The 26,869-nt window shown below is 45.7% G+C and overlaps 1 protein-coding gene across 7 annotated transcripts in view; it reads left to right on the top strand.

Annotated features, from left to right (window-relative positions):
- The window catches only part of SLC22A23 (solute carrier family 22 member 23), a 187,495-nt gene that overhangs the window by 36,075 nt on the left and 124,551 nt on the right, over positions 1 to 26,869 (top strand). For 3 of the 7 annotated variants that reach the window (XM_019029104.4, XM_019029103.4, XM_055390941.2), the window contains exons 2-3: positions 4,555 to 4,658; positions 10,137 to 10,291. The exons of 1 other annotated variant lie outside the window; for it this stretch is intronic. In XM_019029104.4, coding sequence (XP_018884649.2) covers positions 4,555 to 4,658; positions 10,137 to 10,291 — 259 coding nt within the window. The remainder of the gene's footprint in view (positions 1 to 4,554; positions 4,659 to 10,136; positions 10,292 to 26,869) is intronic. 3 more of the 7 variants (XM_055390940.2, XM_055390942.2, XR_008680843.2) reach the window with 2 other exon arrangements.

Genomic DNA, 26,869 nt, shown 5'->3' with positions numbered 1-26,869 from the left:
TTTATTTTCCATCTTCTTTAGAAATTTTCTGAGTCTCCTTGATGAATGTTTCTCCACTCTGGCAAGTCAAGCAATTGAATTATTCCTTTCAAAATAATATTAATGGTATTTTCTTTAGCTTATCCTTAAACTGTATAGGTTCTCTGACTCCACAGTTTTTGGGTTTTTTTTTTTCTTCTCATTTTGCTAGAACACATAGCAACTAACGTGTGTGAAATGTAGACACACTCTGGAGTCATTTGTCTCACCACTTAGTCATGGCTCAGAAGCGTCACATGGCATCATCATGAATGTCCCTGGTCTTGGAAAAATGACAAAGCAAGCAAGCCTAAGATTATGAAATGAGGCCGTGACTTTAGTGCTTTTATGATCTTGTTAAACCTGCTGATGAGGTGTTAACAAGCTTAATTAAAGGATGCTTTTCATTGTTCTGTAGGGAATGGATTTGAGGGAGGTTGGAGTTAATGCAGAGAGACTCTTGTATTAGTTCAGGAGAGGGAGGATGGATGATGACTTGGCCTTATCTTGTCTGCTTACCCCCTGCAAATTCCATCCCAAGGAAATTTGACCAGAGAACAAGGTTCAATTTGCAGATGACAGAAGCCACTCTGGTATTTCAGGAGATAGGGACTGAATACAGGGAATAGTGCTTACTGAGTTGCTAGAGCAACTGTAAACGGGCCTCTGGAAGGATTCCTGGTAGAGCTAGCCTGTCCAGGGAACTGTGCCTCCATTAGGAGGCTGAAGAATTAGAAAGTCACTGTCCCAACCACTGGTTCCAAGATCACACCTCCTTAGCCACCTCCAGAACTGTTGGCTCCCAGACCACCCAACCCTTGCCAGAGCTGACCAGCAAAATGGATGCTTCCCTTCCTCCCCTCTGAACTCTCTTCCTAACTCAAGTCATCCGGAAATTTGAACAAGGTTGCACACAGAAAGTTATTTTGGGGCGTGCACCTGATTGGCAGGACCAAAATCACATTTGAAACCGTAGGTGTATCAGAATCTGGAAGTATTGTTTTTGGCCTGCCAGCCCACACTATAGGAAGCCCACACCAGAAGGAGACTGGACTCACATGAGTGAGCGCCTACCCCATCCCTATAAATCGGGGTGTCTGTGGGGGCAATGGAGCACGGATGGGATGTTGAGGATATATGTGAAAGGCAGAACCTGCTGGAATTGGTGATTGATTTGATGGGGAGGGAGGCGACCAGGGTAACGTCAGAGACAAAACCCGTTACATTCAGTTCTGGTTTTGTACTTTTTAGAACATTACTCCTGTTATATATTTCTTTAATCTGAAAAATTATAAATTGCTTTAAACATTGCTTACCCAACTGGTCAGTGACATGACCAGCTGCCATATCTTCTCTAGAGCAACGTGAACAAATTTCAAGAGCCAGGTGACCTCAAAGCTTCCTCATACTTCTGAAATTCTTTAGGAGATTATACTGTGTCTGAACATATTTTCTTTTCCCGACACATTTTTGTCAATACCAGAAGCAGAAGTCAAACAAGGGTGTCGGTGCCATGGGTTCCCCCAGTGCTACCCTACCCTGCTAAACGGCGGTGCCTCCAGGATGGCAAGGGCGGTGTTGCAGGTGGATCCCCAGGCATGAGTAACCCTTATCACGGTAAACTTGCTGGGCGTGGGAATCCAGTTGGTTTACTTGTTGCTTCAGATATGCTGTCTATTCCTGTGCCTAGTTGAGGAGGGTTTAAGGTAGCAGGTGGCTGCCTTGCCCTGGGTTTCCTGCACCCCCTCCCCAGGGGGAAGCCCACAGGCTGGGAACTGTGGAGCCAGCAATACTTCTAACCAGGCTTCCTCTCCCTACCAGGCGTGTGAGTGACTCAGTCTCCCTCCACTGTCTTCATTTTCCACTGTGGCACTGTTAATGGATAGGGCTGATCACTGAACGTCTTATTAGCTAGCACCTTAATGGGGTCATGGCTGCCCAAGGCCAGGTCTGGTCATTGCTCAGGTGGCTGAACTCACAACAGTATTGGCAATTTCCTCCAGTCCCCTAAATGCTTTATTAAAATTTCTCCTGCCTCCTGGCCATCTCATAGAAGCATAATATACTCATTTGCATCCTTTAACCTCAAGTAAACTCATCAATGGGAAGTCTTGGGGGAGACATGAAAGCATTTCAAATGACTCCCTGCCATCGAGACAGCAGCTGGTGCCCTTCTCCCCGGCAGCAACCTGGGGTCGGGATGTGTTCCTCTCCTGCCAAGACTGTGCCCGCCTGAGGCTCCCAAAGGCATGATGCAACTGGGAGATGAGTGGTTACAGGTGTTGAGAGCCCCTCCTCTCCCAGAGTGTATAAACCAAGCTGGAAAAACAGAATGTGCACCCACTGTGATTTATGAAGCTGTCACTCACGTTTTAAGGCAAAACCTGTATTCCTGAAGTTAGAAATAGGTTGCATGATGAAAGGTTTTTATTATCAAAAATACATTTTTTCCTAGAAACAGCATACATATGTGAATGTTCGTTTTCCAGGCTTGCCTCCAAAAGCTCACTGAACTCATCACCTAGCTGTACAACCCTGCATTTGCAGAGCAGAGCCGCAGCAGCCAGTAGTCTTTTGCATGGTTCCCACAGCGTTTTTGCTTCTCCCTGCTCTTGGGAGTTGTTTGAACCCCAGCCCAAGACAGTGAAGCTCATTCATTGTCTTCAAAATGGCAGGGCAGTGTTGGCCAGTAGTTCTCAGAGTTGCAGGGCAGGTTTGCTGAACCACACTGCTGTGCTTACCTGCAGGAGTCTTCATTCAGTGGGCCTGGGATGGGGCCCAAGAACTTGCCTTTTCTAACTAGTCCCCAGGTGGTGCTGATGCTGCTGGTCCCTGGAGCAGTTTGAGGACCACTGGAGCAATCATGGAAGGAAGTTAACCCTGTAAGGAGCTCCTGTGTCTGAATTCTTAAGAATCTGTGCAACCAGCAGTGCCCTGCTCCCCAAATTCATGAATAAACCCTGACAACAGCAAATTCCAAGCCGTCTTTTATTGATGAGGCCCTTGTGCAGTCTGTGCTTACATTCCCATATTCTGTTTCTTCCTGGGCCTGGCGTTGCAAATCACTCTGGAGGCAGATGGGGTAGAAAAAGAAGTCACCCTCCTCAGATCTCTGGAAAGCATACCTGTGTTGAGGGCATGGGCGAGCCAGTGTGTGTCCCAAGGAGTCCAGGGCAGAAGTGGGGACATTGTGACAGGCAGTGGCTTTCTACTTATCCCAGCCAGGCACCTTTCCCTGCATCCACTGACACAGAGCTTGGCTTTTCCTGAATTTTAGTGAAGCTGAGAACCACAGCTGTGGCCTCAGGGGCCTGGATAAGGCTCTGGAAGTTTGGAAACATGGGGCAGGACCTGAGCTTACAGTGCCCTCTAAGGATCCTCTGTGCTGCAGTCTGGGTAGCATAGAGACAAGGGGTGGGGGGAGACATCTAAGAAGACAGAACTAGGATCAGGGGTCAGCCCACCACCTTCCATGTTCCCCACCCGCTCCAATCCTGCCTCTGCTCCCAGAACACCTCCCGCTGTGGCGTTCCCAAATGCATTGGCGTGAATTTCTTCAGCTTCTTCCCTGCACCACCCCACCCCCGTCTCCACTGACCTGGAGTTGCGTGTCCAGACCAGAAGCTTTGCCCACTTCTTTGCAGCAGAAGCAGGGGCATCTAGACCCCCGGCTCTGTGTCTCCATGGCCTGGCCAGCAGGGACCCTGCTTATGTGCCCCTCTGGCCCAGATGAAAGCTGCATGTGGATTTGAGTCCACACTTGGACACACATCCCTTAGAGGGAACAAACAGGGGTTTATGTCCTGATTCTGCAAGTGGAGAAAAGAAAAATGAGAAGATTTGTATTTGTTTGTATTTTTCTTATTAAACAATGTAATAGTCTGAATGTTGTATTTACTAATTGACCGGCTTTCTCTCCAAGGAGAGCAGATGGCTTTAGAGGGAAACATAGGAAAACGCAAGGGACACTTCCAAGGGCAAAATAGAATGTTTAGTTAAAGTTCATATTTCAACATTTACTACTAATGCTCGCCTTTATTTTTAAGACTCCTCATAAAGTTTGGGGAATGTTTTGGGATGAAAATGCAAAAGTTACTTTTAACCTCCTCGTGTCATCACGATGCCCATGCAGAAAGTTGACAGGGTCTCCCAGCCCCTGGGCACTCAGAGCAGCTCTTCATGGTGAGGGACCACTGGTCCTCAGGGATGCCTGGTCTCCGTGGCTGCCCACCTCTGCCTCAGTTTACATTTCCCGTGGTGGTTGGGACAGAAGAATACACATCCCCAGACTTCCTGCGTCATTCTTTGCAGACTTATAATCTGTCCCAGAGTAAAATGTTACATTTCCTTTTGTGGGCAAATTATATGTCTCATTGGATTTTCAAAACCGTGGAAGAGACTCTGACTGGTATATGTGGCATGGTACTGGCAACGGTGCGGTGGTCCCTACAGGGTTATTGTATTGCCCTTATAATTGAGTACGACTAGCTCTGTGTATGTTTCTCTCTGATTTATTTTCTATTTGCCCCTCTCTAGTGGGATCTTGTGTGTGATAATGCCTGGAAGGTCCATATCGCTAAGTTCTCCTTACTGGTTGGATTAATCTTTGGCTACCTAATAACTGGATGCATTGCTGACTGGTGAGTACCAACGTGCCCGCCGCACGAACCTTTGGAGGCCACAGCACGCCTTTGCTGGCTAAAGAAAAATAGTCAGTGTTAGCTTACCATGACTGTCTTTTCCCAGTGCCAGAGCAGAAGGCCAAAGCTGCCACGTGGAGAATGCAGAGCTCGGAGAAATGGCCCATGCATGTAGCAGATCATTTGGAAGTGTGAATTTAAATTCAAAGCAATTCTCTAGCTTCTAGAATATAGCAAAACCAGCCTGCAGCCCCATCTACTTCTAACCTTTGATGTTTCGTTAGAAAGAGCTTGAAGACTTATGTGCAGGACTGCAGGGGATGGATGCACTAAGGGGCAGCTGCAGAAGATGCATTAAAAAATAGGGGATGGGGAAGCTAAAGACCCTTCCCCCATGCGAGCTGAATGAGTCAGGCAATGCTGATTAGCTCCTCTAAATGTCACGTAGATTTTGGAGAGGGGCAGTCCTTGGCCAGGAGATGCCTCTGTGGGGTCTGTAGGGAGCTGCACCTTGAGTGATAAAGAGCATTTCGGTAATACAGATGGGTGCTGTGGGCAGGGGAGGGTGGTGGCCAGAGGTGAGAATGCATATGCAATAATGATAACATTAGCAGCTGAAAGATTACCGTGTAGCAGGCACTGTGCTAAGTAGTTCCATACATTAACATCTCCTTACAGCACCCCTAATAGGAGATGCTATTATTACCTGTGTTTTACAGTTGAAAAAGCAGAGAAGTGTAAGTAAAATCTCCAAGTTCACTCAGCTTTAAGCTGGAGAGCCAGGACTTGAAACTCAGCCACCACGTGGCCTCAGAGCCTGCCCCTCCACCAGGATGCTGCAGCGCTTTTATTTAAGGCATTCTGTGGTCACAGGGGCAGCAGCGGTGATGTGTCTAAGCAGGGAGGCAATTGCACAATGTTGACAGGTTTTTCAAGTAGCGAGATTGCTCAGGAGAGAGGCGTAGTGTAACTGTCTCCCCAGCTTACATTCTTTTATCTTTAAAGGATTTTTTTTTTTTTTTTTTTTTTTTTTTTTTTTTTTTTTGGTGAATCGAGACATCTTGAAGTTGAGGAAATAAGGGCCCAGAGTGATATGGAACAAATTCTATAGGTTCTGTGACCTCTGCACCTCGGTTAACTGAGAATGCTGGCCAAGGCAAGTGCCTGGGCGGAGAGCAGCAGAGGGTCACATTACACATGTGGAAAATTTCTTCCAAAACCCAGCGTATATTTGGGAGTTCCTTGTGCTGACATGTAATGTGATTTCCTGTGTGCTTGACATCTGCCTCATCATGATTTGCAAGTGCTTCTCATGGACACGTTCTCTGTGGACAGCAACAGAGAAGCAGTCAGTGACCTCTGGAGACCTACGCAGGGGACCTCTTGGGGGCTTTCTTTGGTAGAGGCAACACAGGGTTTATTTTTTAAACCAAATACTTGAGTTCATAGGTTTCTAGTGTGGGCTGTATTGGTCTAAAATATACCGTTTCCCAGAAATCTACATTGAAATAGGTTAGAAAAATATACTAATAGAATCCATGTCACTGTCTTTCTAAAAAAATGCAAACTCAACTGGGGTTGTAGTGTCCTTATTCAATAAATAATTTAATAGAAAAGTAAAAATCAACTTTTATGAATGAACCAGTCTGTAACAGTTTAAATTGTTTAAAGATTGTTTTCTTAACTTTCTTCTTGTACACACATGTGATGTGGCCTCCCTGATCACACACCAGGCCTGAGGACAAAAAAGTTTGGATCTTGCTCTTAGAGTAACCAGAAGTCTGACATCGCAAACCATTTCTCTGCAGTTGCTTTTCTGAGGTTCCTCCTCAGATGGGCAAGCGTGAGGGGGTGCCTCGGGAATCAGGGGCAGGCTGCCTGAGTGGTAGTTTTTGAACATTTTGAGTGGGCTTCCCTTTCAGTTTGAAAGCTTGGTATTTTCCAACTCCATTTTCTGGCATTTGACTCCCTGCTTGAGCCTTGCTTAAAAGGAAATAAACCCATTTAAAGGGAACTCCAGACCTCTCGGCTATGGGCCCTGTTTCATGGCTGCAGGGGAAGTGGATCAAGTCATACAATATGCTTCCTAAGGCTGCAGTCAGCATTTAGTAACATTTAAGTAGTACACTTCTTTCTTCAAAAAGTTACGTTTTTGACACCAAGTTTTGTCTGGGGATGTTCACTGGGTATTGGTATAGAATCTGCTAGCTCAGGTGGGTGGGAGGGCCGATGGCCAGTGGCCCCAGGGATGCGCTCACTTCTTCGTTGTGTTTGTTACTGCAGCAGCCCTCTGCCCCCTTCCCCAGCCTGCCCTGGGAAGCTGGCCAGTATGGGCTTCCACAGAGGACCCCTTGCCCGCCAGCTCCTGTCCGAGTGTGGCCAGTGGGGAGCACCAGCTGTAGATCCTCAGGGGAGAGGAGAGTGAGGTCAGGCACTTGTATGCCCAGCTTGCTCTCTGCGAGGTTGGAGGGGCCAGCCACCTCCTGTCCATGACCTCCACACAGCACCTCTTTCTCTCTGGGGCCAGGACCATCCTTCCCCTACTCCCTGCTGTCGAGAGCCACAAGGTCAAACACCGTCTGTTGTGGGTTCCCTCTCAGCTTGTTTACTCTTCTGTAAATAATCCCTTTATTAAAATCTCCTCCAGTCACTTCATTTGAGTGGGAGCTCTGTTTCCTGTTGAGACCCTGTGTCAGTTCTCTATGGCTGCTGTTACAAATTACTACCTGCTTGGTGGCTTCCAAAACCCAAATGAATGATCTTCCAGCTCTGCAGTTCACAAGTCCAACAAAGGTCTCACTGGTCTGAAGTCAGGGTGTCAGCAGGGCTGCATTCCTTTTTGCAAGACCTAGGAGATAATCTGCTTCCCTGCTTTTTCTAGCTTCTGAAGGCCACCTGCATTCCATGGCTCATGGCCCCATCCTCCATCTTCAGAGCCAGCAATGTCAAGTCAAGTCCTTCTCACACCACTACCTCTCTGGTTCCCTGGAGCCAGGGGAGGTTTTCCTTGTCATTAGATTGGACCTACCTGGAAAGTCACCTCATCTCAGGGTCCTTAAGCTTAATCTCATCTTCAGAATTCCTTTTGCCATGAAAGGTAAAATACTCACAGGTTCTGAGGATTAGGACATGGACAGATTTGAGGACCATTGTTCTGCCCACCACAGATCCTAAGTGATAAAGTCCTCTGCATTACGGACAAGGACTGTGGCTTTATCAGTCCTCTCTGAGAGGGTTCTGCCCTGGGAGCCAGTTTCTAGGAAAACCATTCATGCTTGTAACTAACATGTACTGAACGCTTGCTGAAGCATTTGTTCATATCCACTCCTGTCGATAACATTATGAAGCAGACATTAATTGGCCCTTACCAAAGGGAACTCCAGGCTCATTTGAACAAGCCTGGCCTTACTCAAGATCACATAGTTCAGAAGTGGTGATCCTGGATTCAGAACCAACACACTCTGACTTCAAAGACAGTGTTTGCCCTGTAGACCTTGATAACTTTTACTTGTTGATTTTAGCAACCATTTTTCGGGAGGCAGGGACTTAGAATGGTTGCTACACACTTAAAAAAATCAAACATCTTTTCTAAAATATCAGAACAGAGCAAACCATGTTTGGTAGGCATCAGGGACGTAGAAACGCAGGAAGGAATGAGCACTACAACATTTCATTATTTCCTTTGTGCCAGGCATTGCATCTGTGCCCATCATCCTCCCTAGTGAAGGATCTCAACACTCCACAATGTGGGATGCTTATCCCCATTTCACAGACCAGGGAAATCAAGGCTTATCCCCATTTCACAGACCAGGAAAGTCAAGGGTAATGCAAAACGTTAGAGTTAGTTCATTTTTCTTCATTTTAGGAGAATGACTAAAGCTGTGTTTTAAATTTATTTTTGTCAATGAGTTAGATTTGGACAAAATCAGCTACACAGTCTTTGCTGGTAAGGGCTTCCTGATCCCAGCACTGGACAAGGGAAAGTAATGGCTAAAATCTCTAGGTGAGATTATTGACTTACATTGAGCTCCTAGCCTTGGCCTTGTTTCACTAAACCAAAGTGACTGATGGGAATGGTTAGAACTAAAAGTTCTGAGTGTAATTTCATCCTGTTGTTCCTTTCCCTGTATTTTCGTAAAATTCCATCTATCTCTATAGGGTAAGGCCATGCCTTACTTTTTTTTTTTTTTGAAGTTTTATTGACATATAATTTGCATGCCACAAAACCCACCCATTTTAAGTGCACAATTGAATGAGTTTTAGTATATTTGCAGAGTTGTACAGCCATCACCACACTCTGAATTGAAAACATTCCCATCCCCTCAAAGGATGATGGAAACATCACCCCCCAGTCCTGGACAACCACAAATCTACTTTCTGTTTCTGTATATTTGTCTTTTCTGGGCATTTTACTTGCATGTAGATGCCTTGTAATTAACACGTCTAGGACAGTTCGAGCCCCTCAGCTACCCTTTGTGGTACTGGGGACACTAGGTCTGGATTTTTCCCCCTTTTTTCTCCTGGCAAATAGCATCCACTCTGCCCCCATTTCTCTGAGTTATCCTTTAGACCAAGCCAGTCGTGTTTGATGGAGACTTATTGTTGCCATTTTATTTCTAATCGGTTAATGAAGGGAAGATGGAAAGTTAGCATGGGGCCACAGGAACTGGTGACTTTCCCATTCTTGTGGACCACCCTCTACCGTCCTCCCAGGCACTCTAGAAGCACATCGCCCCCTAGTGGTCACTGATCTGAAACTGGCCAGCTCCAGAACCCACGAATTGAGGGTATCTGTGGCCGTTTCCAGAGAATCATCACAGCCTGGGCTCCCTGCCTCTCAGTCCAGCCCAGGGCCTGCACTGTCAGCTCACTATCAGGTCACTGGGCATTTAAAGTTCATGCTGTCTTACCTTAGTGTGTGATCCCTTAAAAATTACTTCTCGTCGTGTAGCTGAAACAAATTGACAGATGGCTTGGCCCTGGCTCGGATAGGCTGTGTGTAGGATCAGGTATCTGACTTAGTTAACAACCTGGGGAGAGGAAACGAAGCCGCTTTGCTTGGTGACCATGTTGACTTTTGATCCAATCCCAAAGGTCAACGATTTCTCAAGACTTTTTATGCTGGGTGTATCAAGGTTCCTGTTTGGAGAATTATTAATTTTGTTCCCCTTGCCTTGAATTATATCACTATACGCTCAGAAATAGACTCAGCAACAGGAATTGGGCTCAAGTCTGAATTCTCTTACTCTGTAATTGGTTGATCTCTGCTCCCTTATCTCGAGAATTAGGGGGTTGGGCTAATCTCCCTTTTTACCCCTAGTAGCCTAGGATCTAGTGAAGTGGGTATAGATGGCACAGGACTTTTTGCCCAGTACTCATTCAACACATATTGAGTGCCTGCTGGACACCGGGTTTCAGCATCTAGCGTCACTGTCTTGTTTCACAATGATTCCTAACTTTTTCCCTCTCCATATGCAGGGTCGGCCGGCGGCCTGTGCTGCTGTTTTCCATCATCTTCATTCTGATCTTTGGACTGACTGTGGCACTGTCAGTGAATGTGACAATGTTCAGCACACTCAGGTTCTTTGAAGGATTTTGCCTGGCTGGAATCATTCTCACCTTGTATGCTTTACGTAAGTAGGAGCCTTCACGACTAGTCTTGAAAGAATTTAGCAAAAGTATTGTTGCCTGGGAGGTTCTGGGAAAGATACTGTGCATGCTGCTCGTTTGGGCTGGCAGTTTTGTGGAAACACAAACATTAAAGGCCTCAAGTGTTGTGAAAGAGGCTTTTCAGGTGATGCCGTGAAACGTTTCACTCAATCCTGATCTCCAGCTCGGGCTCAGTGCACATCAAAGGACACGGGAGGTTGCGTAATTGCTTGGAGGAGTGGCCATCGGTTCTTTCCTGATATGGAGAGGCTTTCGGTTTTCTTCAGAATTGTCTGCATTGACATCCTGTATGCTTCTATCTGGTGCATAATTGGGTATCCACACAGAATCCAAACTTTCCACATTCTCATGTCCACAGTTGTGTCCTTAAGTGGTCTGGAACTGAGACCTAAGCATTGGTACTGGAAAAATAAATGACAGCATTTGCTAGTATTTGGTCTTTTTAGGAGGGTGAGACATTTCTTTCATTGATCTATCTTGTCTGTTGGCTGTATTAACTCTGCTGAATATAGTTAGGTTTCACTTATTTGTAGGTGGTGTTTGCTAGAACACAACCACACACCCATAAGGAGAAGAAGAGTTTTAGGCGTGGTTATTTTACTTATTTACTGGCTTTATACTTTTTAGTCACTTTGTGGAAAGATCTGTTAGGAACACTGTAAGATTTACCATGTATTTTGTCTTTTTCTCTTTCTTTGACCACACGCATAGGAGTCAGGTATAGATTAAGTAGCAATTTCCAGTGTGACAAAACAAGAATAGTTCTAATTCTCTTAAATTTGCATATTAAAGACTTCTTTTAGATAGCTAAAATTTTTGTTCCACTAGAAATATAATCAATTCAGGAGATAGTTTTATTGTCACAGGAAGGAGCAGACACAGAAAAAGGCTACCGGTATATTCTTCTAGATCCGTAGTTGGCCGTTTTGTCATCAATGTTTAACCGAATTGTAGTTTCTTAGAAATCACCTTTTCCAGTTTACTTGCATTTATCTTAGAACCCTTGTCTCTTGGGAAGTTCTTTAGGAAGATATGCATGACAAGATGAGTGGGCCTGGGTGATGGTGTTTGGGGACTTTGTTTCTTTGAATAAATAATGCGAGTATTGGGCTTGAACCTCCCCAGGCAAAATGCCTGTGCCGTTGTCTATGGCCCTGACCCCTGACAGTCTGTGCAGAGGAACAGGTCTAAGCACTTTTCTGGAGAAACCTCCTGGTCCTGCCCTCAGGCAATCCCTTGGCCCACATGTGTGCAAGTGCGCCAGGACCCTTGCTCTGGGCAGCCGTCCTTGTCAGGCTTCCATTCTCACAGAGGGAGGGCAATCCAGGCCTCTCACGTGGATGGCCATAAAAGGGGACAGCTCTGCACTAGGACAAAATGGAATAGCTGTGCTTCAGGAGCTCTGCAGAGAATATAACCTCAGCCTCACCACCCCCAGGCAAGAGAGTGTTCATGGAAAATTACCTCACCGCAAAGATGGTGAATTGGTTTTATCTTGCATGCCAACTACTAATGACTGGCTGAAGCTGCCAGAGAATGGGGAGAAGACTTCTGAGGAGACTTTGGGGCTCAGCAGAAGAGAACACCTTGATCCGTTAGCCATGTCTGCCAGTGTCAAGGAAGGAGGGTAGGGAAGGGCTACCTGTGTAACTGGCATTTGCCATCTGGGGAGACTGTCCATGAATGAAGCCAGACCAGGAGTGAATTGTACCTGAACGGCATTGTTTCCACCTCACGTATTCATAGAATTGTTTTACTGACTTGCACTGTGACATCATGCCATTGACCTCTGAAGCCAATTGTTATATTTACTACAAAATATTATGTTGAAGATGTGTTTTCATTAGATTACATAGTGAGCTGTTTATAGCAGAAGGTTCTCTACCACTTCAGAACCATTCAAAGAAAGTACTTACCCTAGGAGATTGCTTCCCTCCAGTCTCTTAGGCACAGAATCATATAACCCAGACATTGGCAAACTTTTTCCGTGTGGGAAATTTTTCAGGCTTTGCAGGCCATATGGTCTGTCACAGTTACTCAACTCTGCCATTGTAGCCTGAAAGCAGCCATAAAGAATATGTAAATGAGCAGGTGTGGCTGTGTTCTAATAAAACTTTATTTACAGAAACAGATGGTGGGCCAAATTTGGCCAGTGGGCCATAATTTTTCAACCACTGATGTAAATATTTGTGTGTGGGCCTGATAACACAAGCTTTAAATTCTGACCTCTCTCCTAGTTTCATCTTAACTTCCCTACTTTAATGTCTGCTTTGTCCCATTTTGCTTCCTCCATAATTTGTGTTATTTTGTGTGTATCTTAGTGTGTATGTTATTTAGTGTAAGCAGCCTTAGGTTTTTTTCTGCAATAAAGCAGGGCATAAATAAATGGTCATGTTTTCTTAGATAGGGACCACAAATTAAACAAACATCATGACAAATGCCATTGCAGTGAAAATGTCCCAAGTATCAACAAGTGATTGACCCACTGTTAGACCTAATAAAGTATTTGGGGTTACACAACTAAACTAAACCAAAGGGCTGTGAATGATGACTCGGAGTTTGTTGAGATATTTAAACAATGAAAATTTAGGACAGTTGGTTGAGAGATGGCAAAAGAGCAAAGCTTCTGAGAGAAGAATAAAAGGAAATAAAGGGAGAATTTAAAAAGGAAATAGTCATAATGGGCAGGTGGGATTGGGGTAGGATATGGTTGGGGTGACCCATGTCTCTGCACACATGGCAGTCTTGGGAAAAGGCAGAGGCTGGTGACAAGAAGTTAAGACAGCAACTCCCAGTCAATGAAGCGGAGTCAATAAAGCGGAGTCACTGAATATCCATATTAATGTACTTGCTAGCATTTTATACACAGTAGTATTTATGCCTAGGTAATGCTTGGAAATTTGTTTTACTTGAAGAAAATTATTGATAAGCCAGGTCACAGGGTTGAAGTACTTCTTAACTCTAAAGGGAAGTTTAAAACTTTGGGGCATTGATTATTTGGAAGTTACATTTGTAATGGCCCCAACTTCTTTTCTTCCTCCAACCATAAGGCTTTTATCTCACTTAATGCATCTGCTGGAAAGGGCTGTGCTTTCTCAGAACAGAACTGGATAGCATTCTTTTTTTAGTCTTGCAGGTGCTTGGCAATGTAAATAGGGAAAGTAATGATTTTTGCAGTTTTAGTTTCTTGTATGGCTTGCCGTAAGGGTGGACTCTTCATTTTGAGAAATGCTGCTGACTTGTGGAAGTTTTCTGCTTTATTTGCAAGGCTGCTGAAGGTTTTTTTTTTCTGCTTTGGAGTTTTTCTAAAGTACATTCCAGTTAAATACTCTACACTTTACATGTTTGTTTCCCTCAAGTCGCCAAAGGGAGATGTGGTTGTGTAATTAGTACATAAAATAGAGATTACTGGCATCTTCCTAAGGAGTGTTTGCATGGAAGCAGAGTGCACATTGGCAAGAGCAAGAGAGAACAAGCCAAGCTCAGTGGATTTCCCCAGCACAGTAGTGGCCTCTAAGACCTTTGTGAGCCACTGAACTAATTTCTAAATACACTTGGACTGGATCAGTGGCCTCTGGACACACACACACACACACACACAGGCAGTCGAAAAACTGACTTAGCAAGGCGAGGGGCACGGACCAAGAAAAGAAGCAATAGATCACATTTTCCTATTTGTTTATGAAAGTACAGTCTTATTTTCAGCCTAAAGAAATGGATACTTCTCAGCATAGGCGGACGTGATTGGTTGTGGTATGAATCCTTTTCCTAACCAGGATCCATAATATCACAGACAAGGTAATATAGCACTGTGAAGGATGTGTCTTTCTTCAAATGGAGCCATGAGAGATAGTGGTTTTTTAAGTTGATTTGATGTTGGATGTAGTAAGTCCTGTGGGAGAGAACTTTTTTAAATAAAAAATACTGTTTAAAAATGTCTCTTCTAACTTGATCTCTGCCTTTTCCCCTCTCCACTTCTAACTGCCCCCACCAGCTACACTTTCCCAGTTTGAAATAATGAACAATACCTTTTGCTGACAGAAAGACCAAACCTTAGTTCCTGTGGGCAAATGAAGGGTTTTTTCCCCCCAACAATGAACAATTTTCTTGAAAAAGTCTCTCAAAGATGTTCTTATTGCAATAACCCTCCTTCAACCCAAACAGCCTAGATAATTGGATAAATGTTACACAAGATCAAGGAGCAACCAGGAATTTCACAGCTGACTCAGTTACTGATGACTTTGCAAAAATAGAAGCCAAGTCTTGACTTAACTGGTAATGGACTCAGAGTTTGAGTTTGCTCTGGGTGGGGTGCTGATCCCTTTTTCACGTGACACTAATGGCTTTAGACACAGAAGTGATTGAGTAATTTCTAATGTGCTGGTGTTGGGTGGCTTTTTCTTTCTCACTATCCCATATATTTTTACACTTTGATATTTCCCTGAACTAATATTCCTTGCAACATATTTCAGTCAACGGGATCTTTAAGCGTCAGCGCTATGCTATATATGTAAAAAAAAAAAAAAAAATTTGACTGAGCCAAATGGCTCCACAGAGTGAGTTGTCAAAGTGTGGAATGAAGAGAATGGAGATTGCCGATGTCAACTAGAAATGGCTTCAGCTACCTTGTGGGCTTCTGGGGAGCAAACATTTGCTCTGCATTTGGGTGAAGGGAAAGTTTCACACGAATACGTGCTCGGTCGTCTCTTTGTCTCCACCCGGTTTCCCCATCTTCATATACATGGGCCTTCCCAGTAGCAGCAAGTTCTCAGGGCAAAAAGCCCTTCTCCCGGTGGGACCAACTCCACTCACAAGGCTTTTTCCACCAAGGAAATGAGTCAGAGTTTACCAAAGGCCTTTGACAAACTTTTTTTTTTTTAATTTTTTTGAGACAGTCTCGCACTGTCGCCTGGGCTGGTGTGCAGTGGTGCCATCTCAGCTCGCTACAACCTCCGCCTCCCGGGTTCAAGTGATTCTCCTGCCTCACCCCTCCCCAGTAGCTAGGATTACAGGCACCCACCACCACATCCAACTAATTTTTTTGTATTTTTAGTAGAGACGGGGTTTCACTATGTTGGCCAGGCTGGTCTCGATCTCCTGACCTCGTGATCTGCCCGCCTCGGCCTCCCAAAGTGCCGGGATTACAGGCATGAGCCACCGCGCCTGGCCGACAAATCTTTTTTTTTTTTTTAAGCTTCAAAGGAATTTTGATTTTACTGAGGTTCAGATGGGCACAACAGGGAAATCGGAGCAGATTGAGGTCTCTCCATTGGTCATTTTCTTCACTGGAAACACATTACTAACCCTGCGGGCAAACTGCGAAAAGCAAAGGAGTAAATTTCTAAGCAAAAAGTAACAGGGCATTTGCTCTGTACCCCACTGTCTTCCCTTATCCCACCTCTGAGCAGTCAGAGCTTCTGGGCTCACCGCAGGGTAAGTAAGAATGGAAGCATCTGGTGAGGCAGTTCCAACCCCTGGGAAGGTGAGAATGCTGTGGCGGCCAGTTAGGCAGGGCCACTGGTCATGGGTCAGAGCCTGGAGGGGTGAGCCATCCAGCAGGGAGCCACAACATGCCACTGAAGACTGATTTTTCTCAAAATTGTGCCAGTCCTTCAAATAAAAATTTACTCAGGCCTTTCTCTCTATCTCTACCTATATGTTTGCCAAAACCTGGACTTTTCTTTCTATAGACATTTCTCTGGAAAAAATGCAAATGTCTCTAGGGCATGTAAGGATATATCATCTCAGCTGCATATTAAAAATGGAAATGTGAGGACAGAGAAAGAATAAGCGGCCAGTGGCATCACTGAGACCCATCTGCCCAGTCTTCTGTCCAGAAGTCTGCGCAAGAAAACATGTAGCTATTGCCTAAATGTACAGATAGGCTTTCCAGTGCATATATCTTTTGGTGTTTTGAATTTGGTGAAGGTAGATCTATGTCCAAATCAGAGGAAAATAGTAGCAAATACTCAGAGATATCTGGGCATTTTAAAATTAGAGTATTTGGATGCTTTTCCACACAGGGGAGGCTGTTCTTAAACTGTGCGTCAAAACCTTACGGACTAGGTTTTTTCCAGACTGGAATTTCAGTAGTGTGTCTGTGCTTCATTTGAAACAAAGCTGTTCACTACTCTAAAAGGGGAACTGAAAAGATCTGAAAATCAGGAGATCTGAGCTGGATTGCAGACTCCACAGTTGACTGACGGTGACCGTGACAGATTGTGAGATCTCTCTGAGCTTGTGTCTCCCTCTCTATAAAGTAAGGGATGAGATTTAAACCAAGTTTTGTGTAGCTGTGCGATCGCTTCCTGGAATAACTCGTGGAGAAAACGAATGGAAAACAAAACAAATGGAAAACTATTGAGCTTCAACGTAACTTCCAGTTTTAGAATTCTATGGCTTTTGAATTCTTAGCCATGAGCCTCCTTCAGTGTTGAAGATTTCTTGGGGTGGGAGTGGGGGCAGTGAAACCAGGGGTGCTTCCTCTTACCCCCCTAGATGTGCCAGTCTCAAGTCCACACTAGTACATAGAGTTGTTGGATTTCCATCCTTCCTCGCTGTGAGGCTGCTGCACCAGTGCAGATCTATAAAGGTGAGCTGGGAAGAGATGCTGTGATAGGGTAAGATTAATGGTTAACAGCTTCCCTTTCCCCAGGGTTCCAGACCCTGCCCTCATGTCAACAACCTTGCCCTTGCTGGCCCCTGCTGGAAATCCTTTCCTGCTTGCTCCATTCGCCTCTCTTACCACATGTTTGCTGGCTGGAATCCTATTACACTCCCTGGGAGTTTTTTTTTTTTTTCCACACCTGGACAGACAGGATGGAACCTGAAGCTAAAAGCTGAGTCGACCAGAAAAAATTGTTCAGGAGTGTAAGAGAGTGATATTGGGCTGACTTTGTTTTGTTTTATGTTCTTAAAAGCAAATTAAAAGAGGAAATAAATCAGTCACCTTGAAAACAAGTTAAAAAAAAAAAAAAAGCAAAACATTAGGCTTCTTGAAAACATCCAAATGTATCTAGTGGGAAGCAAAATCATTCCTGGTTTGCCAAGACTTGCTGTTATTGAAAAGACAGACTCTTGGCTGAGAGCACAGAGAGAAATATAACTCAAATGGTGCAGAGCCATGAAAGTTTGTTGTCAACAACTGTTTCTCAAATCAGCGCATCCTGCCAGATAGGCTCTGCTACAGAGAGTTTAAGTTTTAGTTTTTCATGACCTGCCCGGAAGCACAATTTTCTCCTTTGCTCATTTGCTCCATGAACATGTGAGGACCTGTCGGGTGCCAGGGGATGGACAGTTGGTTCCTTGATTACATACTAAACCCTCGCCGTTGTTGAGTGTTGAGGACATAGAGGCAAGTACGTGCTCCTGCCCTCTAGCACACTCAGAGTTTAGTGAGTGAAGAGGCAGAGACACACCCTGCTGGGAGAGTGAGCACCAGAGGAGACTCCTGAGCTGTGAGTTCTGTGGGGTCAGGGAGAATAGGTGTTTGCTATTTGCAGTGGGTGCTTAGATCCTAGAAGAGCCTAGTGTACTCTGGGTAGTGTAGGTGATTGGGGTTGGCTGGAGCCTAGTGCACTCTGGGTAGTGTGGATGATTGGAGTGGGCTGCAGCCTAGTGCACTCTGTGTAGTGTGGATGATTGGGGTTGGCTGGGGCCTAGTGCACTCTGGGTAGTGTGGGTGATTAGGGCTTAGCTAGAGCCTAGTGCACTCTGGGTAGTGTTGGTGATTGGGGTTGGCTGGGGCCCAGTGCACTCTGGGTAGTGTGGGTGATTGTGGTGTCAGCTGGAGCCTAGTGTGCTCTGGGTAGTGTGGGTAACTGGGGTTGGAATCTAAATTGTGAATAACAAAGCCAAGGAAGGAGGATGGAACAACACACACAGACCTATCCTCCATGACCTTAAGGTAGTGGCAGGCCACTGAAGGATCTCAACTGAGAAAGATAAGCCTTAGATGTGTGTTTTGGAGAAATGTCTCAGGCTGCAGTGTGAGCAGGCCAAAGAGGAGGAGAAGGCCAAGCTAGGAGCTGGGAGGCTGCTGTGGTAGTAAGGCGAGGAAGAAGAGCCTGAATGAGGGCCATGGCCATGGGGCAGGAGAGACACTGAGGATGCAGAATCACAGCCTCAATGACTGAGGAATGGGGAGAAGGGTGAAGGAGGGCCAGGGGACTTGCCTGGATACCTGGAGAGGGGATTTTTCTCTGAATGGTGATAAAAGGGATTCAGCCCAAGCATTCTACTCTGATTCCAAATCCTGTAGAGTCTGAAGCTACCGACCACTCCCTTCCTCCCATGAGTCTGACAGGGGAAGATGATGACCTCTCTTTCAGACCTGGTAAGCTGATGGAGACTTAGGGCATCTGAGAGGATTGATTTGCCAGGAGATTTGTTATTCAGAAGTCCAGGAGCAAGGCCCCCGTGTCCTCAGGATGAAGGTAGCAACTAAAGGCTACCAGAGCTGAGCTCACCCAGGGGCTCTGTAGCTGAGCAACAAATGGGTGGAGGTAGAAGAACCAGTGGAGAGAGACAGGGAGGAACCGACTGTGTGGTCAGTGGAGAGTCAGACCAGGCTGGTTACCAGGGAGCCAAGGAAGGGGCTGACAGCAGAGTCAAGTGATGCAGGACATTGAAAAATGTCCTTTGGGCATAGCAAAGATTGCCCAGTAGGTCAGAGGCAAGTGTGGCAAAGCAACTTTAATTCCATGTAGTGATGAATGTAATGTGAATTATTTCGAGCATAGGTTTTAATTTATGTATGCCCCAGAGAAGCACTGTCTTGTCCTATGCCAAGTATTTTAGAAAGAAAGTTACATTTTTTTTTTACTGTGGTAAAATATACATTACATACAGTTTACCATTTCAGCTTTTTTTGTTTTGTTTTTTGTTTTTTGTTTTTGTTTTTGTTTTGAGATGGAATCTCACTCTGTCGCCCAGGCTAGAGTGCAGCGGCACAATCTCGGCTCACTACAACCTCCATCTCCCAGGTTCAAGCGATTCTCCCGCCTCAGCCTCCGAAGTGACTGGGACTACAGGCGCCACCACACCTGGCTAATTTTTGTATTTTTAGTAGAGACGGGGTTTTGCCATGTTGGCCAGGCTGGTCTCAAACTCCTTACCTCAAGTGATCCATCCACCGCGGCCTCCCGAAGTGCTGGGATTACAGGCATGAGCCACCATGCCTGTCCCATTGCAGCCATTTTTAAGTGTGCACAATTTAGTGATATATTTCCATTGTTGTGCAAGAAAATGTTTTTTAGAGTGGTAGATGTTCATTATTATTGAGCAGAAAAAAATGGAATTGGAAGGCAAGTCGGTAATGGCTATTTTTGCTTAAAGTCACCTGAAACATGATATTCCCGTGACTCAATAACTGGATATTCAGTTACATTTAGTACAATTGAGTTGAGTTAGAGATGCAGTTTTGTTCTGATGTTCCAATGTCCATACTGAAAGGCAGTGTGTGAAGACTTGCCATATCCCCCACCCTCTTTCTCATCAACACACACCCAAGTGCACACACATGTGTGTGATCACACGGAAACAGTTGAGAAGATGCTTGGGTGGAATCCAGGCTTGGATTGGAAGCCAAGCCCCCCGCTTGCCAGTTGTGACCTTTAACAAGGTAGCTGACTACTCGAAGTCAGTTTCCTCACCTAGGAAAGATTGGGCAGATGGCTGACAGGATGAACGTGATTGTCATCTGTAAAACCACGAAGTTCCAGGGAAGTGTTGGTGGACATTTGCATGTTTGTGACGTGATGGCCACCATCCTACTGCAAGCACCAGTGCTGCCCTGAGATACCATCCTACTGCAAGCACCGTTACTGCCCTGAAATAATCAGTCCTTTCCTCTTCCACGAGGCCCACTTATGTGAGGGAATCTCTGGGCTTGCAGCAAGCTTGGGAACTTTGGACTATGGCTGTCTGGTAGCTTAGAATAGCAGAATAACTGGTGGGTGGGGGCAAGAATCTGCTTCATAATTGTTTTTCCAGTGGCCAGCTTAATAAATTACCTCTCTTATAGCATCCATTCAGAGCTTTTAAAATTCATTTTAAAATGCAATCATGGGCCGGGCGCTGTGGCTCATGCCTGTAATCCCAGCACTTTGGGAGGCCGAGGCGGGTGGATCACTTGAGGTCAGGAGTTCGAGACCAGCCTGACCAACATGGTGAAACCCTATCTCTACTAAATGCAAAAAATTAGCCAGGCATGGTGGTGCATGCCTGTAATCCCAGCTACTTGGGAGGCTGAGGCAGGAGAATCGCTTGAACCTGGGAGGCGGAGGTTGCAGTGAGCTGAGATTGTGCCATTGCACTCCAGCCTGGACAACAAGAGCAAAACTCCGTCTCAAAAAAATAAATGCAATCATATATTGCATTTTGAAAGTCTTAACCACTTCAGGGGTAGGAGAGGACAATAAACTCAAGAAAAAATTCTCCTGGACAGATCATTCCTAGGGCTCTTCTATCGACTCCCTGAGTGTCCATCACTCACAGAATGCTTCATTAATTGGTAAGAAAACCCACTGAAGAAATAGAATAGTGGTACTCATTTTCAAGATTTGTCTTATCTGTATGCAACCTCTCCCTTTCCCTTCCTTGTATTAATCCCTAAAAACGCCTGTAAACATTTTGTTCATATTGTTAAATATTAACTCAGGACGTTGCTCATTATCCGTAACACAGCTGTAGGCTTGGCCCTGTTGTTTGCCATGTTCTGCCATAAGGTTTCACTGCCTTCCTTCTGGAGGGGCGGATGGCAGTTCCTGTTTGCGATGTGGCTGTGTGAGAATGTGTGTTTTCAGGATGGACATGAATGGCTGCTTGAGGAAGGGCATGACTTTGAATAACACATGGTTCATTTTTTATTGTATTTTCAAATGGCTCTTCTGGGGGCAAAACAGGTCAGGAACCACATCCCAATTGCTGGCCCAAAATCCATGTAAGACTTAGAAAATATTTGGGGTGAAATGATGGGCAGTGCCTTGTTTTGCACATTTTATGATGTGAGTTCGTGGTCCCCTCTGAAGAGGCGTTTCCTCTGCATGGTGAACAACTTCCCAAGTCCAGCCGCCAGGCCTGTAGGAACCCAGCTCCCACTGGCCCAGACTCTGGAAGCAGGGCCTTGCTGGTGATTCTCTAAATGGTGAAGTCAGACTCAGGGGCCTTCTGAGTGTTTTTCGTTTTTTCGGTTTTATTATTTTATTTTATTTTTAAGAGTCAGAGTCTTGCCCTGTTGCCCAGGCTGGAGTGCAGTGTTGTGGTCACAGCTGACCGAAGTCTCGACCTCCTGGCCTCAAAGGATCTTCCCGCCTCAGCCTCCTGAGTATCAGAGACCACAGGCATGCACCACCGTGCCTGGCTACTTTTTAAATTTTTTGTAGAGATGAGGTCTCACGATGTTGCTCAGGCTGGTCTTGAACTCCTGGATAAAGCAGTTCTCCCATCTCGGCCTCCCAAAGTGCTGGGATTACAGGTATGAGCCACCACATCTAGTCCTGGGTGTTTTTAAAGCTAAGACCTCTACCCCAGTAGAAACCAACGTCAAGGAGCCTGAGGAGGCAGGGAGGGTTGCAGCTGGGGTGAGATGCTCTCTTGGGCGAAGCTGCAGGGCCTCCACTTCAGGGCAGTGTTCCAGGTGACAGAGTGGGACAGCTCAGAGGGCCTCTGAATCTCCTGCACAGAACACTGAGACCAGAAATGGGTCTCTGATTAAGGGCTGTTATTTTCTTTTCGTTTTTCCTTCCACAGGGCTTTTGATGATTCTTGTAAAAAAAAAAAAAAAAAAAGAGTGCTTTGTATCCAAGCAGAGTTGGCTCTGCCTGCTCCTGTTTGCTGGCTGAGAGGTGCTTGCGTCCTTTCTAACCTCTGCCTTTTGAAAGCATGTCTTGCTTGTTATTTGCTTTGTGTGAGTTCTGGGAAAGGGCTCAGAACTCCCTCCAAACCAAAGTCAGATTGTCAGGGTTGGGGGTAGGGTTAGGAATTAAGGGCTATTTACTTCTAGTTCATTTCCCCATCCATATCAGTTTTAAATAGTAAATAAATTTTGCTAAGTTCCTGTGGGGCTTAGAGTTTTTCACTATTTCTTCCTTGGCATCAGTTTAATATGTCGAACTGGCATTGCTAAGTGTGCAAGGCTCCCAGGGTGAACAAGGACTCTGAGATGGAGAAGAATGCAAGGGAAAATATGATTTCTCCTCTGTGGTAAATAGTACTGGCTGCTTTGCGTTAGGGTGGGGGCATGTGACTACCCTCACTGCATGGGAAGTGTTTGCTGGGAGGCCCCAGGGCCCCCCATTCTTGGTCATTTGCTCCCCGTTGGGCTGACCTCAGTGCTTGGAGCATGATTGTGTCTCATATCTCATTATGTCATTCCCTTACCTCTTTTTAGAAAGAACCATATACAGCCCCGGAGTGTAAGAGTTAGACATCTAGTAGCTGCAATGAATCTTGGCTTGAGACCTCCCTTTTGGCACACCCCAGCATGTGTGCATGCATATAGCATGGTGCTGTATAGCTGAGCACTGTTTTGATATTAAGGAGTAAAAAGGGATTGAGGCTATCATGATAGTGCCTTGATAACAATGATAATAAGCTATTTATTCAGCATTTTCTAAGTTCAGAAACTATGCTGAGTTATACATATGTACATATACACAAATATATAGAGAGAGATGTAAATTTCACAGTAACCATGTAAAGTAGCTCCCACAAATAGCCCCATTTTACAGTTAAGGAAACTGAGACCTCTAATTCCTGGACCTTGTCTAATTTGCTAGAGATGCCTTTAAGCCAGAGATAACACTTACTGAGCTTGTACACTGCATCTTCCCTGAGCCCCTCTCGCCAGGGAGCCTGGCCAGCCAGGATGTGACTCTCCATAGGTGACACGGAATTGTCATGTGGGGACTGTGCAAAGGTGAACTTTTTCACTGCTGAGTGCTGTGGAACTATTTAATCCACCCAGTAATTCTGTGATATGAGCACTCATTTCATAAACAGAAACCTGAGGCCTAGGGAAGGTAACTTGCCTAAGGCTACATGCTAATGAAATGGGAAAAGTTCCCTTGTCCCCCTTGAAGGGTGTGGGATGGGGGAGTGGGTCACTCTTCCAGTGCCCCGCTGCTCAAACCTCTAGAGGAGCATAAAGCGGACAGGCTGTGGGGCTCCGACCCCACAGCAGTGTCTATGGGTGGATGTTTACAGCTCCTGAAGCCCCAGTGGGCGTGTGTGACAGGGTGCTCTTTTAGTTTAGCCATCGGAAGGCAGCTTGTGTTAGCTCAGTCAGACCCCTGCCTTATTGCAAGGACAGAGGGCTTTCTGTATGCTGGGGTTCTTGCCTTGGTGTACCAGAAGAATCGGATCAACCTGCGTTTGGAGAATGAGTGCAAGGTTTTATTGAGCGGAAGTAGTTGTCAGCAGATACGGGAGCCAGAAGGGAGACGGTTTTTCCCTGGAGTCAGGCTGCTCGGCGGCCTCGCTCTTCTCCGACTGCCCCACCAAATTCCATGTCATTCTGCTGGTCGATGGCCTGCCAGCCTGCTGGTGCATGCCGGTGCCTGCTGGGGCATTCCTCTCAACATCCAGCTGCCTGTGTGTTCCTCTGCTGATGTGCTCCTCTCAATGTCCAGCTGCCTGTGTGCCTCCCTGCTAGGGTCTTGGGGTTTGTTGTTGTTGTTTTATTTTGTTTTTGAGGTGGAGTCTCACTCTGTCACCAGGCTGGAGTGCAGTGGCGCGATCTCGGCACACTGCAACCTCTGCCTCCCGGGTTCAAGTGATTCTCCTGCCTCAGCCTCCTGAGTAGCTGGGACTACAGATGCCCAGCTAATTTTTGTATTTTTAGTAGAGATGGGGATTCACCATGTTGGTCAGGATGGTCTCGATCTCTTGACCTCATGGTCTGCCCGCCTTGGCCTCCCAAAGTGCTGGGATTACAGGCATAAGCCACTGCACCTGGCCATCTCCGGGGCACAGGATGGGGGCGTGGCAGGCCAGGGTGGTCTTGGGCAGGAAATGCCTGTCCTCACCTAGGTCTGTGGGGATGGAGCCCTAGCCAGGGACCATGCCCTCCTCTACCCAGCTCTTCCCTTCCTAGCACTTCCCTTCCGTATCACTAAGAGATGGAGCAAACAGAACTTCCCCGGTCCCAAGTCCGCCTGGCTCTAGTGCCCTGTTCATACTGCTGTGTTGTTCCCAACAGCCCCATCTTTTTTTGACTTGAAATATGTTAGTATAGTATTATTTAAATGTGTACAATCATCTTGTAAGGAATTTGCATGAGTTCTCGTAACTTCCAAATAACTATAAAACCAAAATATTAACAACAGTTTCAAAACCTGTATAATATAATTTCAATCCAGGAGTTCCATGTGATGGACAATAGTCTTTTCCCAAAACAGAATTACCCACTGACTCATGTTGGGTTGAATAGGAGAAAGATGTAGCTTCAGATTCAGATTAATATTTAATCTATTTTGGCATTTTGACTTGAGTAATTCCAGTGTACATGTTGCCTTTTTGCATAATTTTGCCATCTGAGATGGCAGTGATTTTAAGGCTTGGCTGACATGGAATACTCAAGCTTTATGTATTTCACCCCAGGCCTGCTCCATGAGCAAGCCTCAGTCATTCGCTATAATGGGGTGTCACCTGATGCTGCACTACTCTGTCTCCTGAAGATAAAGTTAGGTTTGTGGCATTACTTTAAAGTAATAATTAAATATGCATTTAGTCCATTTATGGCTGTCATTGAGATTGGAAGCATTCATTATTGCCTGTTTTCCTATTACTCTTCTTGCTAATGAAGCTGATCTTTACAAGATGGATGGGCACAGTCCTTGTGGTCCCCTGCCTGACGCTCAGGCTCAGTAGGGTTTGCCGTACACATGTGAGATCTTGATTCTCCTACTACTTTATTCATACCTGTTAGACCTGCATTTGTGCAGCCAGTCATGGTGACATGTGGCCTTTGGTGAGTATAAATCCAGATGAAAATGTGGGCTCCAAAATCTTATTATAGGTTCACACTGGGCTACAGGCGTCCCATCCAGATGATTGAGAATACCCTTGTATTAATATAAGACTAAGATTTTCACTGACATGAGAGCATACAATTTTAAAACTTCTGTAGACTGTCAAGAACACACCCAGAGATGGCTACAATATTCCTTCCCACTTCCAGAGCCAGCATCCTGGAGCCCAGCCCCACCTTGGTGACCCATCCTCCCTGCCTCATACCTGCCCGCCTTGGTGCCTGCTTTTCATCACTGGGTTGATGGTGTGGTTTAGACCTGCCACCTGCCTGTGACTCCATGGTTGGGCTGCCTCTGTGACTCTCTGGCTGCTTTTTCCAGCATCTGAGGATGAAGTCCCTTCCCCGAGTCTTAGCCCCTGTCACCAGGGAGCCTGGCCAGACAGGATGTGACTCTCCACAGAGGACATGGGACTATCATGTGGGGGTTGTGCAAAGGTAGACCAGAGCGGGGCAGGCCTCAGCGACGTGGAGACTTAAGGGGTCTGGTCTTTACCCTGTGGGCCCTGGAGAGCCACTGCCAGCTTTTTGAGGGACAAAGTGATGTGCTTTGCTTTGTGTTTGGGGGGGATCACTCTGGGGGTCACACCCTTCTGATTCCAGGGGCTGCCATGAAGCAACCATAGTTTGTGCAGTTTCACAAATTCAACCTGATAATTTCCTCTTTGATGCAGTAGGCATCCCTGGAAAAAGTTAAATGGAGAACGAATCATTCAAATCTATATTTCCCATAAATGAAATTTACCACAATCATTCCTGTTCTTGACAGTTTTGCCACTGAAAAGATGGTCTTTGGAATCATTGTTCAGTTTTCTTGGGTTTCACCTGGGTTTCTTGAGTCCCGTGAGTCTAGAGCCCGCCAACCACATACAGGAATTATTGTGAGAACTTTCATGGGTGCCTGGAGTTGTTGGGGGAGTATCTGATGACTCTGTGATACACAGATCTTGTTCTTTGCAAGGATTTAATTGAATTACAGAATGCACCACCCAGAGAGTGCAAGCTGCAGTCCCGGGATATTACAGTGCCCGATCCCTCTTTTCCTTTGTAATTGTTACTCTAAAGCACAGTGGTGTTCTCTGACCAGTTCTGGGTTGGACCTTATTTTCTGTTTCTTTAGTGGGGTCACTGCCGGATCTTATTTCATGTTCTCTGCAGGTGGTCATTGCTCTTCTGCTGTGTTTCCAAGCTCTCCTTTTTGGCATTTTTCCTTTTCACCTTGTGATGGTAGAAGCGAATGTTTGCACAGTTGGCTTTTCCATTTGTGATGCCTGTGTGGAGTGCAGGGAGAGGAGGGAAGGGCACAGGGAGAAGCCACACCATCTCCAGGGCCTGAGAGGCCGTTGCCTCGTTCCTATCCTCTTTTCAGAGGGTTGAGGAGGTAACTCCGAATGAAGGAACGATTGAAAACCTGAGAATAATTACCTCCTGAGAAGCTATGCAGACCGCTGCCCTCTTCAAACGTTGAAAGTTATTATAAACAGTTTGTAAACATGAACACGAAGAATTT

Source organism: Gorilla gorilla, chromosome 5 (assembly GCF_029281585.2).
Source record: "Gorilla gorilla gorilla isolate KB3781 chromosome 5, NHGRI_mGorGor1-v2.1_pri, whole genome shotgun sequence".
Classification (NCBI taxonomy): domain Eukaryota; kingdom Metazoa; phylum Chordata; class Mammalia; order Primates; family Hominidae; genus Gorilla; species Gorilla gorilla.
This window is presented reverse-complemented; position numbering and strand designations above follow the sequence as displayed.